Below are 17528 nucleotides of genomic sequence, written 5' to 3' on the forward strand. Positions count from 1 at the left end.
AGATATTGAATACCTGTATTTGTCCTAAGTCCTTTATATGAATTTCCTTAAAGACAAAGCTCATTTTGTAAGAGAAGAAGAACAATTATAAATGGTGAAAACCCAGAAACGGACATTGTTAATGATCTGATATGAGAATGCTTTATGATGCTGTTGACAAGGAAACTCAGTTATTTCTGTAACACATGAAACAATTCAGTAGCCAGAATATTGAGTGTTGATGACCTCATACCAGAAGGTAACATACCAAACAAGCCTAATTAGTCAACAAGACTTTGTTCATGATTTAAGTCTTGGGGAAGTTTGTTAAAAACTTGGAAAGTTTTAAAGGACATGCCTAAATGGGATTACGGATCGTCAAAGACTTAATAAAGGCAAAACATAGAAACTTTTTTCTGGAGATAGCAGATTTTCAGTCTTATAATATACCAGTCTGCTTACAAAATCCCTTTATTTTAATCTTAGTCTGTCCTGACCACACCTAAAATTCCTTTCCAAAAATTTTTCCTTCACAGACTTTCTACAACTTCCTTTTGCATTCAGATTTTGTCCCAGACCATCTCTTTCCAAACAACCAATCTCATCTAGGACAAAATTATCTTCTTTTTGCCTTCAGCAAAAATGTATTTCCATTCCTTATCTTTCTTACATATCTCCTACTTTTCTACAGAGTTGCCAAATTTTGCACTCTTAGAAATCTTAGTCTCCAGTGAAGACTAAGTAGTAACCAGTTCTGAACCGTTACACCAAAACTTTATAGACAGCAAATTTGTGAATCAGTTAAGTACAAAGCATGTTTACCAGCCGACTTAAATATCCTTAGTTTCTTTCCAGTAAGTAGTGAAAAGCAGAAACCTATGTCCAGTAATCAATGATTTAGGACCTTATCCTCTTTGGAAAAAACCTAGACGTCCAGTGAATTTAATCCCATTTGCCATCCTAGCAAAACTTTAAAGTTTCAGGTTACTTAAGACTTTGAAAGCTTTTTTAACAATTATCCATGAAAACTTTTGAGACAGGCAGTTAACCATCATTTTAAGTTACGTTTTTGTTAAAAATTGCAGTGGAGAAAACACAAACTTATTTGGCCTTCAATAGATTTTGGTGGAATAGATGTTTCATATTCAGCGCTGGTAACTTTAAATACATGTCTATCTTAATTAAACTGACAACTTTAACTTAACTACTTTAACTTAACTTTAAATACTGAATGATGTTCCACCTGGATACTCCCCATTGTTAGTTTTTACCTGAGACACGGGTGGGGAATTCTAGAGTGAGTGGTGTTAGGTCCAGGAGGTGCTCTTCTTGCTCCTTGAGAGTGAAGGGAGAATCTTGGAGCCATGGTGCTTGAGGCACCAAGGATGGTCTGGAAGCCAGTAATGCAGACTGCATCCAAAGTGGTGCAGAAAGAGAAAAGGGAGAGGGAAACAAAAGAGGCAAAGCGGGTTCTAGAGCTCATCAACTCCAACAGAGGCACAATCGCCATGTTTTCCTGCCAACAAGGGGGAATAGATAGATGGTCCATGTCAGGCTACAGAAGACTACAGAGAATTTCCCCAAAAGAAAGGGAGTTTCAGCAGCTGCTTGGGAATATTCCTTAGAGTCCCCATCCTCAGGTAGACTAACCACAGTTGGCTCTAGTTATAGCCATTAACTTGGGAAATAAGTGAGAGAGAAGCCCCAACATCTGTTAAAAACAGTGAGAGAGAGAGAGTCAAGAGTCCCCTTTGTCTGGGATAGCCTGTGTTTCCTCCAGTAACCTGGGTTTACTCAGAGGAGGCCAATTTAGATAATTATCATGCAGTATGTCAGGAGGGAGTTTACTAGCCAAACACGTTCTGCAAGAGGCTGTTAGAGTGCTGGTATAGAGCAGTGAAGATAACCTAGGTAACCTAGGTCTCTTTGCCCTAGAAGAGATCTGATAGATCCCAGATCAGTCGTTTCCTAAATTTGGCAATCCAAATCGTTTCCAGTGGGTTAAAAGGCACCCCAAAGGATAGTCTTTAGGAACAGAACAGAAGGTCCATCACCTAGAAAATCTACCTGACGCCCAGGTAGCATCCCACACAGGATGTCAGAGGTTCCTGGCGTCAGACCAACCCGAGGTGTCCCCAGAACAAAATCCCTATGACCACCGCCACTGATACAGGTCCCTATAGGAGGGATGCCTGCCCTCCTCCCTGCTAGACTACTGTGCGTACCAGTGTATGGACCTAAATACTGTGCCATGAAGGTCATGCCTTATTTTACCTTGCCTTGAGGAACCTGCTGTTTTTAACCCATGGAAAACACTAGAAGTTTTACAAAGGGGAAATTGTCCAATTTTATAGGTTAAGTAGTTAGTAGAGGACATTGATGGAAAACAATAAAGATAGCCCATCATGGTCTAAGTAACATTCCAACACATGTAATCTTTACAGCCAACTTCTAGCCTAGGAAACAGTCCCATGAAGTATTGCTTGCTAGATGTAGCCCCCAGTAAGAATCGACTAAGTGGAGGGCAAAGGGGGCAAGGTGGTGGAATTTCCAAGTCAGGGGTAAGAGGGAGCTCTTCCTCTTTGTTGTGTCCAACTCGAGAAGTTAAAGGGCAAATTTGGGGAGCCAGAGGAGTTGTAGTTCCCCTTCTTTTTCTTTAAACACGTTTGAATTGTCCTCAGTATGTAAAGGGACCAGAGCAGACCTGACTAGACCTCAGATAGTAAGAGAAGCAAGGCATACCTTTTTACCTTGTTTATGGCAGTGTTTCACGTTCTTTCTAGTTCTCTTCCATACTTCTAAATCTAACGTTCCTCAGTCAGGGAACCATGGTTTCAGTTTAGTAACAACCTCTAACAAACCCCAAGTTGGTCTTCCATTACAGAGGCCGTGCTCAGCTTAAGGAGCTGTTTCTCATTTATAGGAGCCCCGTTAACCTTTATTTATTTTTTTTCCTAAGATTTTATTTACTTATTTGACAGACAGAGATCACGAGTAGGCAGAGAAGTGAGCAGAGAGAGAGGAGGAAGCAGGCTCCCTGCTGAGCAGAGAGCCTGAAGTGGGGCTCGATCCAGGAGCCTGAGATCATGACCTGAGCCGAAGGCAGAGGCTTTAACCCACTGAGCCACCCAGGCACCCCGCCCCCCCCGCCGTTAACCTTTAAAAGTTGCTTTAAAACATGTATTGTCGCTGTCCAAGAGAGCGGCTTTGCCCTATATCTGGAGTTCTTAGAGAACTTTTAATTCCGTAAAAATACCCAAGCCTAAAACTTCCCCACACTCGGCCATGACCCGATGCCAACTTATTGCGCACAGACTTTTCATTTTCGGGGCCGGGGGTGGGGTCTGTACAGTGTCCATTGCAAGATGGTCATGTTGGGGTCATCACATGCTGGGAATGGTCAGCAATCCCTATACCTAGGGATGAAAGATTACTCCACACTTCACTGTGAAAGAGGAGAAGGCAAGGGGGTCAACACTGCTCAAGAGACGAAGGTCAACTAGTTAGAATTTAAATAAAACTTTGAAAAAAATAAAAAACTGTACAGTTCGTTTTGATGTAGCTAAGACTGGGCCAGTGGTTTATCCCTCTCCCTGCAGTGGCTTATCATTAATATTAATGATTTCTACTCCATATATGGCCTGTGGGCAAGGCAGCATGGGTATCATCTGAGAGGCTTGTTAGAAAAGCAAAATCTCAGGTCGCATTCCAGACCTACTGAATTAGAATCTGCATTTTAACAAATAACCCCTGGTTATTCAGAAGGCACTTTCAAGTTTGAGAAGCACTATTTTAGATGAAACACCTAAAGCAATTTGTTCGCTCGTGACTTGTCTTGACATACAATATTCTCACCTCTATTCTTTAAATAATGGTGTGTAATGATGTCACATGCTCGTTGAGTATCTGCTTTTCATAAATTGAGGGATTGTCTGGAACACGGTAAAAGTCAGTGCTCAACTGCCTAATACTTAGTACCGCTCAGAGCAGCGTTTTTCAAAGTGTGTACTGAACCAGGAACATACATTTTACATTGTACTAATAATATGTGTAAAAGGGTTCTCTGGTCAAATCAGTTTGGGAGACATTGGGTTAAATAAAAGTGAACAGTTTTCTTTATTGCAGGACTGTTCAGAGATTTGACCAAGGAATCCTTTTTTTTTCTAGGACTATCTCTCAGGTCTTTTGGTCGGTGGAACACACTTTGAGAAATTCCTGGTTTAGAGGAAAGAACACCACTGGCTTTGGAATCCTTGGCAAGTTACCTAATTTCTCTGAATATTAATTTTCCTAACCTTAAAGTGGGGATAATAATACTTGCCTTGGTGGTGGTGTGAAGAATAAATGAAAGGTATATAGAAACATTCAGCCTAAAGCTTGGTATCTCATAAGTGTTCACATGGTAGTTGTTAATGTTCCATGGGTTACTTCTTTTTCTTGCACTTGTGCTTACAGATCATTTCCGTATTCCTTAATATCCTGATCAGAAGAGAGGGAGGAGAAAGTTAAATAATTAATTTTGATAAAATGTTAGTAGTTTTATTAAGAAGTTTGGTGTTCAGAATAAAACTACTCAGTAATGTGGGAATCATTAGCAAATTTAATTTATTTTGCTCTATGCTCTATTAGATGAGTATTGAGATCAGAATAAATTTCCCAAGTTATATCAGCTGAACTTTTATTCAGCTGATGTAACTAACCATCAACAGAAGGTATCAAACTTTGATCACTTTGAACTTAACCTTGATGTGTTATGAGGTAATGTTATCAAATTCTTATTTTTCCTTTTTTCTAGTCAATAAATTGATTGCACAAGAAGGACCTTCCTTTCTGCAGATGCGAATAAAACATTTGTTGAAATCTAACTGCATCCCTCAGGCCACTGCTTTATCAAAACTGTGTGCAGAATCTAAAGAAATTTCAAATGTGTCATCTTTTCAGCAAGCCTATATCACATGCTTATGTTCCATTCTCCCTAATGAAGATGCCATCAAGGAGGTGAGTAAAGCAAATAACCACTCTTGTCGTTCACAGTTACTAAGTAGATTTTGATAAATGTTGCAGGACAGGATGAAAACCAAGACTCATGTTTTTTCTGACTACTGAAAAGTGCCATTTTTAATTGCATATAACTGTTCAGCGGTTTGAATAAAAAGTTTGTCTTGTAGGTGGATTCGAAAAGTAAAGAATATGCAGATGGGTATTTATGTGTTTGGGCAATGGTTTGCTTTGAAATCTTTAAATGTGAAAGTTATTTTTTTAAATTGATTTCTCTGTGTTTGGGGAATGTAGAAATTATTACTGACATCAAAAGATAAACTAAACAGAATGGCGCTTAGCTGTAGTTTAAGTTACTTCATACATGTAAGCAGAGAAGTGTAGGACTTTAGAACCCATGAATACATTTTGAGCTATTACTAAGTGGATAAGCTGGTTACCATGGAAAATAAGAACAGTTGAGTCTTTTTAAAAACCTGTTTTATCAGTCAGATTGCATTTTTTTAACCTGAATCATTGTCTTTAAAAAAGTTGGAATTTGCTTTCTCTAATAGTTTTTGATAAATTATATGGAGAAAGATGAGGAATTCCTAGCTATGTTCCATCATCTACCTATAATTCTCTTAGATCTGATGTATGGATTCTCATTTTACCTGTACACTGAACTTTTCTTATTAAAGGTAAGAATCCCAAAGGTCTGGCTTTATGACATAGTAATTCTTAAACTTTAATGACAATTTCAGCTTACAGTTTTATATATAATTTGCTACTCCAAATGCAACTCTCTTTCTACCTCCCTCATTCCCCAGGACCAAAAATCTGTTGATCCTTCACCTGTGTCACTCTCCCTCATCCTTCTCATGTACTCACTTCCCTCCTTACTCTGCTTTTCCATAGTCAGTCAAAATTATCACTCCCTCACTTTCTCTACTGGTTTCTCCCTTAATTGTACTTAATTTGACTAACCAGCATCCTGATTATCCCTAAATCTTTACTGCCTCTATGTCTTTACCTGTACCAGTCAGTCACACTAAATTTTTTAAAGCATTCTCTTTCCACTTCATAGATTACTATTTCATACTTTGTCATTTTTCTTCAAACCAATACTGGAATGCCTTCTGCCCCATTGCACTTTCCATTGATGAACTTTCTCCCTATTTCTCTGAGGAAATTGAGGCAGTTCAAAGAGAATTTCCATAAGCTGCTTCCATGACATCTGTTCTGGTACCTGTATCTATGCAGGCACACCTTCGCTTTCATTACCAAAGATAACTATCTGTTCTTCTACACAAGGCAGTCCCCTTGACTTCAGTATCACATCCCATCTGCTCTCACCCCCTCAAGAATAATGCTACCGTACTTCTTTTCTCTACTGCATCATCAGACCCCACTGCTGAAACCATCCCATCAGAATTTAAGCTGTTCTTTCTTTCATCTTTAAAAAGATTCCACTTCCCCTTCCAGAGACCGCCCGATTTTTCTCCTGGCCTTTCAGCATAATTTCTTGAACAAATTGTGTGAGTTTACTGTTCTATAACATTTTTCTCTTTGAACACATTATTTGTTTTACAAGGTTTTATTTATTTAGAGCTCAAGATAGGGAGAAGCAGAGGAAGGGAGAGAGACAATCTCAAGCCGACTCTGTGCTGAGCCACCCAGGTGCCCCTCTCCTTGAACACATTGTACTATAGCATTCACCCCTGCCAGTCCACCACATCGCAGTGGTGATGATTTCTCATGTATTCATGATGATTTCTCAGTATTCATCTTACCTCGTCTGACTTGTTTGTCTTTTAAACTTTTAACAGTTTTCTCACTTAGATTCTAGGATATCACATTCTCTTGGTTTTCTATGCACTTGACGGGTTAGTCTTTCTCAGTTCTACCTCGCTCTTCCTTCTCATCTCTCTGATGAGTAAATGTTGGAGTACTCTAAGACTCTGCTTGTGTGTCCTCTGTTTTTACCTATACATACTCTGTTAGTGATCTCTTTTAGACTCATGGCTTTAAATACCAACTATGGTCAGAATCTGAAATCTCCAGCCTAGCCCTGTGCTCTGAATTCAGACTCATACCAGCTGCGTAATCACTGTCTCTACTGGCATGGCTAATAGCATCTCAGACTTCACATGTCTATAATTAAGCTCCTGATTTTCCTGATATTAGGGCTTTGTTTTAATGAGCTTTCTTCTGAATGAAGTCTGTAGCTGTCTAGTCTCTGTTAAGAAGTGGAGGTAGGCAGGTAGTGAATAACCGGCTTTCATTTTTTTGAGTCCTTACTGTATGTTAAGCACTATGCTAAATGCTTTATCTGGATTGTCACATTCAGTTCTCACAACTCCATTTTATTAGTGAGGAAAGTGAGGCTCAGTTCAAGTAATAAATTTGTGCTTACATGAAAGTGATTAAGCTGAGATTCAAACCTGAGTTTGGTATATGATTACTAATATTATATAACAGATACAGAATAAATATTATCCTAGGTGATAAATACCTAAGGGTTTATATGCCAAATGGTATCTTAGGCATTGGGGTTACAAAGATGAATCCACAAGCTTGTGAACTGGCCTACTTGTTTTCACTCTTGCTTTCTACATTTTATCTTCCCAAAAGTAACTAGAATAATCTCTTTAAAATTTAAGTGGGGCCTTGTCATTCCCTTGATCAGAACCACTCAGCAGCTTTCCATCTTCTTCAGAATAAATCCAGAAGCCTTTATTCTGTGTGTGATGGCCTCTGGCTACTTCTATAAATATCTCTGACAGTATCTTGTACAACTTAATGCTCACTGCTCTCTAGCCACCCTGTCTTTGCTGTTGTTTAAACAAACCAAGCACATTCCTGCCTTAGAACTTTATAATTGCCATTTCTTCTGCCTGGAATGCCCTTCCATAAGATCATTTGGATGGCTTGTTCCTGTAACATCATTCACATTCCTCCTCAATGTTGCCATACCAAGGAGACCATACTCACTGTTCCATCTAAAATAGTATGCTGTCCCCCCTACACTGCGCTGTTTTTCAAGTAATACCTGTTGTCCTTATTAGAAATAAATACCGATACATCTAAAATGGTCCCTTTCATTCTCTGTTCCATTACCTGCCTGTTTCTTCTTTGCGTTTGTATTACTGCTTCCACTAGACTTCATATCTGCTGCTTCTCTCTTTCCTCCCACTAGATTGAAAACTATAAGGATGGGGACATAGGTTGGTTCACTGCTGTATCTCTACATTCGAGAAGAATACGTAGCACAATAGGCATTCATGAGGGACTAACTATAAACCTGTATGCTAATTTATTTATTTGCATTGTTGGGAAGGGTAAGGAGATAAGAGACTGCTTACCTCTAATAACAGCTGCAATATTTTGTGTTTGGGAAACTTAATCAGGTTAAATTACAGTAATGGTTATATTCAGCGCTTGGTATATGCCAGAAGAATTCAGAAGTGAAAATGCTAGACATGAATTGATTCCTCTTCATTCTGTAATAATAACAACTTTTCCTTTAATGTCTCAGCCTTTGTTTATTTAAACCTTACTTTGTTTGTAGATTGTATGAGACATTGGCAAAAACAGAAGAATATGTATTACCTAGTTTGGTTGCCAGAAACAATTCTAGAAATAAATACTAAGCTATATGCTACTGCCCCTAAATTCAGGAGAAGTGTAGAATCTTTGCAGACTGGCATATAAAGTTTTATAAAAATCGATCCTTTAGTTGGACCTTGAAATGATGCTAGGGTTTGGATAAGTAGAAAGAATGGTTTTGGGATAACTGCCTGTGATAGTAAAGGCAGAGAAATGAATGTGTACATTACAGGGGCCCAGTAGAGCACAGCTGGCCATGGCAGAGTATACGTGTTGAGGTCTTATGAGAAATAAGACCTTTTGGGTGGGGAGAAGGGAAATCCCTTGGGACTCTAGATTTGAGGGGCATTTCGTAGCTCAGTCAATTGAGCATCCAGCTCTTGCTCAGCATGGAGTCTGCTTGAGATTCTCTCTCCCTCCCCTCAACCCTTTCTTCTGCTTACATGTACTCTCTCTCTCAAATAAATACACATTGGAGTGCTTGGGTGGCTCTCAGTTAAGTATCTGCCTTCCACTCAGGTCGTGATCCTGGGGTCCTGGGATCGAGCCCTGCATCGGGCTCCCTGCTCAGTGGGTAGTCTGCTGCTCCCTCTTCCTCTGCTCCTCCCCACCGCTAGTGTGCACACTCTCTCTCTCACTCAAAGTCATTTTAAAAAAATAAATAATAATTTTTTCTTTAAAGAAAGATTTTTGCAGTAGAAAGTAGGAAGGTTTTGAAGGTAGGAAGTAAAAATGACTCAAACTGTGTTTTAGGAGGCTTAGAAAGGGTATATTGGGTTTAGAAGAGGTTGCATTTAGCAAGAGGAGAAAGAACGGGATTTGCTGACAGGACCGAATTAAGAGGATAATGTGCAGAGACGCTGTCAAGAGGCTCATAGGGCCTGGGAGACCGGAAGAATGGCAGTGTTCTGCTAACTGACTAGAGTGGCAGAGGTGTGGACAACAGGGAGGACTTGGGAGAATAATTGGCTTTGTTTTATTCATGACCTGTCCCGGTTTATTGATAACAAGACAACAAAACAGGATTTTCCCCCTGAAGTTACATAATTAATTCCTTTTAGCAAATTTGTTGAGTTTGTAGGGAACAGGATTAGAGGAAATGTGATTTGATTTTCCACAACAGAGATTGGAAAACTATGGCCTGTGGGCCAAATCCACTCCAGCTGCATGCTTTTGTAAATAAAGTTTTACTGGAACACAGGCATGCCTATTTGTTTATCATTTGGGGCTGTTTTTACTCTACAGTGTCAGAGTTGAGTAGCTGTAACAGAAACTACCAGGCCCACAAAGCTGTAATATTTTATATCTGATACTTTATAAAAAATGTTGGCCGGCCTCTAGTCTACAAGAATCAGATTTTCCAGTGTATAGCAGACATTAAATATCATTTAGTGTAACCCTTCATGTTTTACTGGTGAAACTGAGGCCAAGATGATAATGTTTCTAAGGCCCTACCTGCATTAAACTAATTAGAGAGTTCAAACTCAGGTTATAACATAGATCTCCTTGCTTCCTGGCTGTACAGTACAACTTATTTCCAGTTGGTAAACATGGTGAGCCATGTTAAAATAGGAAACATCTTAGTGGTATATCGTTCTGTTTGTATTTATATATTTATGTATAGATGTGATTTAAAACAGTTTTATAATGTTTGGGATTAATTAGTTAAATATATCAATCTAAAAACATTTAACACACATCATAAAATTATGTCACTGTCACTGTCATAATTAGTCTCTTCTCCAGGGATGTTTTCTTTTGCAATTCTGACACAGAATTAAAGAGAATTTTAAAAATTTGCTTTGGAAAAGTACTGTTGAGTCACTAGATGTTCATTAATTGGAGCTTAAAATCAGCATATGTTCTAAGGTAACGGAGTTCTATACACATTTGCCATCTACTTCAACTGAGTTCAGGAGAAGAGTCAAATTAACTTGAGCAACAGCTGGGAATAAAAGTACTTGTATGTTGGCTCCTGTGGGTATCACTGTAATGGGTGTGTGTAATAGGAAACCTCTGCTGGGGAAGATTTAGCCAGACACATACAATTAAGATTAATTGAGGGGATCACCTTGAAAGCCAGAATTCAGAACCCCAAATTCAGAACTCAGTGGAATCCTCAAATTCTAGTTTCATTTAGAGATGAATGAGATGATATTGCTATTAATTTTACAGATAAAAGGTTTTTAATTAAAGTTATAGACTTGGCTGTGGCCTAGTGTCCCATGTGAATGTTTCCTATGTTTTTTTCATTACTAAAAGAGGAAATCTTTTCAGAGATCAAGTTTTCCACATGTAAGGATAACGATGTTTTAAATATGGAACATTTCTTTTATATATGAAAAGCCAAAGAATCTGTCAGTAAAACTCCTGGCATAGTTAAAATAGGAGACCATTTCAGTTTTAATCCCTGAATGAACTGTATCTTCATTGTCTGATGTTAATAGACACAGCAGGAGAGGTTTGTTTCTTCTGGTGATGGGGAAATGAAAAGACAAATAGGACTTAATTTACTCACTAGTCTAACACATGGGAATTGACACAATCACTAGGTATAGATGATAAACAGAGCAAATACATATAAACAGGACCCATTGAGAATTCAGTTTGGGAGTAGAAGAAAAAGTAAACAGGATCATAGAAATTTCAGGTGTAGCTTAAATAAGATGATTAAGATGGATCCTAAATAAGGAATAATAACAGAGTATAATTAAAATTAAAATCTATATAATTTAATTTTATTATATGGGAAATGAATGGTACACTCAAAAAATACATTAAAGGTCAAAAGGCTATATGAAGAAATTGAAGATTTGCTTACTTAAATATTTTCTCTCCTAAGGCAGAGTTCTTTTAAATAGGTCTGAAGAGATATCTTCCCAGGTGCCCCAGTTCTAAAAGTCTGTTATGAGTAACAAATTCTTTGCATTATGTCTCAGAACTGATCAGAAAAATACTAAATTGAAAACCACTGGAGAAAGATAAATGATAAAATATTTCAGTAATGGCACTGGCCAGAATACTAGTTTACCTTGGTAGCCTAATCATGAAAACAAGAAGGCAGATATCCTGCCTGTGCTCACCTTCTCTTGTATGCCACTTGGCTACCTGTTATACCATTAGTGTTCAATTGACTGATTATTATGAAAGTCTTCTAATTGCATCTGTTCTTGTCCCCAAGGTTCATTTTCTACAATATCCAAAGTTATCTTTTTTCTTTTCTTCTTAAAATGAAAGTAGACATTGGGACGCCTGGGTGGCATAGTTGGTTAAGCATCCAGCTCTTAGTTTTGGCTCAAGTTGCAGTCTCAGGGTCATGAGCTGAGCCTTGTGATGGGCTATGCCCTCAGCACAGAGTCTGCTTAAGATTCTGTCCCTGTGGCACCCCTACATGGCCTTGCATGCTCTCTCTCTTAAATAAATAAATTAAAAAAAAAAAAAGACACTTTGTTTTGAGATCATTTTACATTTACATATTATTGTAAGAAATAGTATAGATCTGCTTTCCAGTCACTTAACATATATTCATTGGAGTACTCTGTTAGACACTAGGGGTATAACAATGAACAAGACGAAAGGGAGAAGAAAGGAGACAGTATTCACGTACTGTGAGACTAAGAGGGAGAGGTCTGAGTTGGAAATGAAAAGATCCAAGTCATCAGCATTTGAAACCAGAAAGTGAATAAGATTAACTTTTTCAGAACCCCAGAAATTAGCTAAAGCTTCACCACAAGGATGTTTTATTCAAAGAAAACAGAGGAATCTCACTGAGAACAGTGAAATTGGTGGCATTTTAACTTGCCCTACTTCTCATGTCCTCCCCAGCTTCACAGTAACCTTGAAAACAAACACCTTCGAAACTACAGTAGTTACGAAAACCTGCAGCCCAGCAGCCAACTGAGGAAGCAGAATGGATTTTGGAACTCTCCTGTCCCCAGAGAATTACCAGTATTTCATCTTTCTGGCATCTTTCTGAAAAACTCCATTCTCCAGAGTTGTCTTTATTTGACTCAGAGCTCACCATGCCAAAAGCTCTGTCCTGAGTGTATTTGTCAGAAACAATCAGTGGTAATTGTTTAACATGACAGTTTTCCTCAGACAGTTGTCTGAGGAGTCATTACCAGTCAGGCTTAATGAGACTGGCCGAAAGATTGAAAAGAAAAGCTGGGATATGGGATGTCCATAGGGGATTTTGAAAACCTCTCATATATTCCTAGAATTCTGTAAGGTAGCATTCATGTACAGAGCTATGTGTCTGGTGAGGAATGGCCCAGTATGGCCCTAATCCCTCACCTCTTATATACCTTGAGGCTCTCTGCACAGGTAGGGAATGAAAAGGCAAAATTTTAAACTGCCTACTGAAATATTGAAAGTATGCCTCAGCAGACAGAGCCGCTTGGCAAAAGCGGGAACTTACTCATGCATTTAAGTAAATCTATTGAATATGTTGAACATGTAGCTGACCATTAAGCTAACCAGGTGGAGACTCTAGTGGCCATACATATGACAAAGAATACAGACTTTACAGAATTATAAATAGGGAAGTCACTAAACAAATAGTAACAACAGAAAACCCTAAAGAGGTGGGGGAATCTGATTTCCACAGTTGCCACAGTATGTTAGTTAAAATACCACTTACGATGTAAAGAAACATGATAGTCCATACACAGGGAAAACAGCAGCTAGTAGAAACTTTTCCTAAGAACACCAAGATATTTGGACTTACTAGACAAAGAATTATAACTCAGCTACTACAAATACAGACAGTTCTTGTCATTTGTGGTAGTTATGGTCTATATGGTGACTGCAAACACTGAATTACCAAATACTGAAACCATTGCTCCTAGGGGAAATATGTGGTTAGGTTCCTGCAGGAAACATTATCTGCCTTAGGTCTTGACATTTTTGTCAGCTGATCAGTACATAATTTTGTTCTATGTGTGCTTCTGTTAAAGACACCTTATTTAATATATATTGTTGATTCCTTAACATTGAACTCATAGCCAGCAGCATGGTAACACAAGCCTGAGGGAAGCTTATCTAACATATGTGTTTTCTCCCTGAGGCATATCAAAGCTATTGTTAAGATGAAGGTGGTGTCCAAATTGATCAACAGATTTAGTGCTATCTCTGTCAAAATTATGCCTTCCTCTTTTGCAGAAACTAAGAGGCTGATGGTGAAAATCATGTGGAAAATAGAGGGACCCAAGATAGCCAAAACAATCTTGTAAAAGAACAAGTTAGAGGGGCACCTGGATGGCTCAGTCATTTGAGCTTCCGACTCTTGATTTTGGCTTAGGTCATGATCTCGGGGTCTTGAGATCAAGCCTGGCATTGGGCTCCATGCTAGAAGCTGCTTAAGATTCTCTCTCTCCCTCTCCATCTGCCAGCCACCACCCCACTCATGAGCCTTCTCTGTCTTTAAAAGAACAAAACAAAGTTGGAGGACTCACACTTCACTAAAAAGTTACAGTAATAAAGTCAGTGTGGTACTGGCAAAATATAGAAAGATTAGTGGACTAGAATCTAGGAATAAGCCTTCACATTTACAGACAAATGATTATTTATATGAATACCAAGACAGTTCAGTGAGGGAAAGAATAATCTTTTCAGTGAATGAGTCTTTGACAACTGGATATCCACTTGCAGAAGACCAAGTTTGACCATTAATACCATATATAAAAATTGACTCTAAATACATCATAAACTTAAATATAATAGCTAAAAATATAACATTTTAGAAGAAAATACAGGAATAAATATTTAAGGCCTTGGATTAGGTAATTTTTTCTTATATTTGACATCAAAAATATAAGTAACAAAAGAAAAATAAGATTTCATCCAACTCCATCCAAAGAACAACTTAAAGAATGGGAGAAAATATTTGCAAACCAAAAATCTTATAAAGGACTTGAATCTAGGCTATATGAAAAACTCCTACAAGTCAACAATAAAGAGACAGTCCAGTTTTAAAAATGCTAAAGGCCTTTTTGTTAAATTAATAGACTTTTTTTTAAAAGCAGAAATGGTTTAAGAAAAATTGGACAGTACAGAGCTCCCAGGTGTATCTCCCAAATCCCCAGTTTTACCTGTTAACATCTTGCCATTAGTCTGTCATATACTAGGAATTATGAAGTATGTAGATTTTTCATATTGGTTTCTTTAACTTAGCGATATGCATTTAAGGTTCCTTTATACCTCCTGACCTCCTTCCTTCCCTACCTCCCTTCATCACTCCTATTGCTCTCTGCATTTTTTTTTTTTTTTTTTTTTGGAGAGAGAGTGAGCAGGAGCCTGTAAGCTAGGAGATGGGGCAGAGGGAGAGAGAGAATTCCAAGCAGGCTCCATGCCCAGTGCAGAGCCCGAAGTGGTGCTTGGTCCCATGACCCTGAGATCATGATCTGAGCTGAAATCAAGAGTTGCACAGTTAACTAACAGAGGCACCCTGTCGCCCCTCTGCTTTTTTTTTTCCTTTCCTTTTCTTTTTTTAACAAACCAAAGTCCATGGTTAGCGTTCAGTCTTTGTGTTGTACATTCTGTTATCTGATGTTGTTGGAAGTCTCATTCTGCTGCTTATTGTGTATGCTGCATTTTCTGGAATGACTGGTGTATTTGTGCTTTTTATAGTTTGGGATTTTGAAGTCAGTTTTGGTGGGGTGGGTAGGGATAAGGATTGCTTTATTTCTGAGAATTCTAATAGGCCTTAGTTAGCATATGTCTCTCTAAATCAGTTTTATCTTAGCTTCTCCCAGGTGATTCAGAGATGTTACCAGCCAGAACCTTCTTTTTAATTTCTTTGTTCCTCATTTTGCAGTTTTTAGACAACAGCGTAGTAGTGTTAATGACAAATTCCAAGTTTGAAAGACAGGTTATAAATTCTCAAATGTTTTTTTATCCCAGCAGAACCCAGGATGAGATTGCTATCACTCTTTCTCTGAGTTTTTAGCTCTTTAGGAGTTCTAATTTTATGCAGAAGATCTCACTGCCTGCCAACTTCCTGTCCCTCAGTCCAAGCTTAATCAACTCCCAACCAGGAGTTGTAAAACACAAGCCTCTTAGTGAAATTAACAATGATCTAGCCACTTAGGGCAGTTGTCCATTCACACTTAAACATTCCCCCCCCCGCCCCCAGTGATTTATTTTCTTAAGATTTTATTTATTTATTTGTCAGAGAGTAAGAGAAAGCACAAGCAGAGGGGAGGGGCAAACAGAAGGAGAAGCAGGCTCCCCGATGAGCAAGGAGCCTGATGTGGGGCTTGATCCCAGGACTCTGGGATCATGACCTGAACTGAAGGCAGATGCGTAACTGACTGAGCCACCCAGGCATCCTGATTTTATTGTTTCAGTGTTTGGCTGTGTATTCTGAAAAAGGCATTTCTGTTTTACCCAGGATTTCTAAGTGCTTTCCCACAGGAGAACTTACTGGCTTACTCTTGTCAGGTCCAACTCTTTATTCCTTATTTAGTGCCAGGGTTGGCAGGAAGGTATGTAACTCTCTCTATATACATAGTTACATATATATATATATTTACATATACACACACACATATATATATATGCACACACACACATACGCACACACCCCACAGATGTATATGGTTTTCATATATATAAAATTCCTAGGGCAAGGTGGTACATTTTCATCTTTGCTACCAGAGTTTCCAGCATTTGCCACTTTATTCCTTTTTTTTCCTTAAAGATTTTATTTATTTACTTGAGAGAGAGTGGAGAGGGAGAGGGAGAAGCAGGCCCCCGCTGAGCAAGAAGCCCAGTGGGCTTGATCCCAGGACTTGGGATCATGACCTGAGCCAAAGGCAGATGCTTAACCGACTGAGCTACCCAGGCATCCCTGAGTCAGAGACAGCACTTGATTCCTTATGCTGAAAGTTTTGATTCTTCTAAATACAAATGCCATTGATAGTGCTTATGCATGATTTATATTTTTGTATCATTAAGTTTATCAGACTTTATTATGAAGTAGATTTTGGTAAGGAAAAAATCTGAGGGAACTAGTTAGGATTTTGAGAAGGCTTAAGGTGTGGAGTGAATGTCCCTGGCTAGTCTTTCAGGTGCTTTTAAGCTCTTGGCTGGTTCTGCTCCCTGTCCTTCCATTTCTGTTCAGTAAATGTTTATTGACTACCCTTAGAAACAAAACAGTCACTTGTCCTCCAGTGTCCCATTATTGTTAGTCTATATGGGGCCTTTATGGAAATTGGCAGAAAGTACCTCTGGTTTCACATGGTTGCCTTCCAAAGGTCTCCCTTCAGTGAGGAAGAGCCTCATGCCAAAACTTAGGACTTGACAAGCTGACTGAATTTCAGCCTCCATTAACCTCCTTAGCTGGTTATCTTTGTGTAGGATGAAACTACAGAACTCTAGGGCATGACCTTATTTAAATCCAAAGGCTCTAACCTTATTTAATCCAGCCTTTTAGTCACTGAATAGCTTTAGTGGTAAATACAATTCTTTACAATTATTACATCACATAGCCTTTCCCCTCCTCCTGTGCCATGATTACTCTCACATTTATCAATTTGCATTTCTGGCATCGTTTTTTTGTTTATTAAGGCCATCCCTGCCCAGATGCATCTAGACCCTCATATTCCCCCAAGAGCTATTTTCCTCAAATCCTTCTTATGCTTACTCTAGTTCACATTAATTTTGTCTTCATTCTGTCCCACTTATTTATCCTGTGGCCACTATGTTATTTATCTCGTGGTTATCTTTTATTCCTACAAATATTTATTGATGTTCCCTCAGGTGCCTAGTACCATTATAGGCACTGAAGATACAGTGGTGAATAAAAACAAATGTTTGCCCTGACAGAACATATATTCTACTAGGCAAGATAGACAGTATACAAAGACTTCATTATTTGATGCATGTGTCATACTCGTCTTAATAACTACAGAATGTAAACCACAGGGATATGAATAATATTTAAGAACAAAAAAATTCTTTCA

The 17528-nt window shown here is 38.5% G+C and overlaps 1 protein-coding gene across 1 annotated transcript in view; it reads left to right on the forward strand.

The window, feature by feature from the left end:
* Positions 1–17528, forward strand: part of RLF (RLF zinc finger) — a 92154-nt gene that overhangs the window by 45391 nt on the left and 29235 nt on the right. Inside the window, exon 5 of the mRNA XM_032877398.1 lies at positions 4775–4977. Within this exon, the coding sequence (XP_032733289.1) occupies positions 4775–4977 (203 nt within the window). The remainder of the gene's footprint in view (positions 1–4774; positions 4978–17528) is intronic.

The sequence above is a fragment of the Lontra canadensis genome, unplaced genomic scaffold (genome assembly GCF_010015895.1).
Source record: "Lontra canadensis isolate GAN:19392208 unplaced genomic scaffold, GSC_riverotter_1.0 scaffold60, whole genome shotgun sequence".
Lineage (NCBI taxonomy): Eukaryota > Metazoa > Chordata > Mammalia > Carnivora > Mustelidae > Lontra > Lontra canadensis.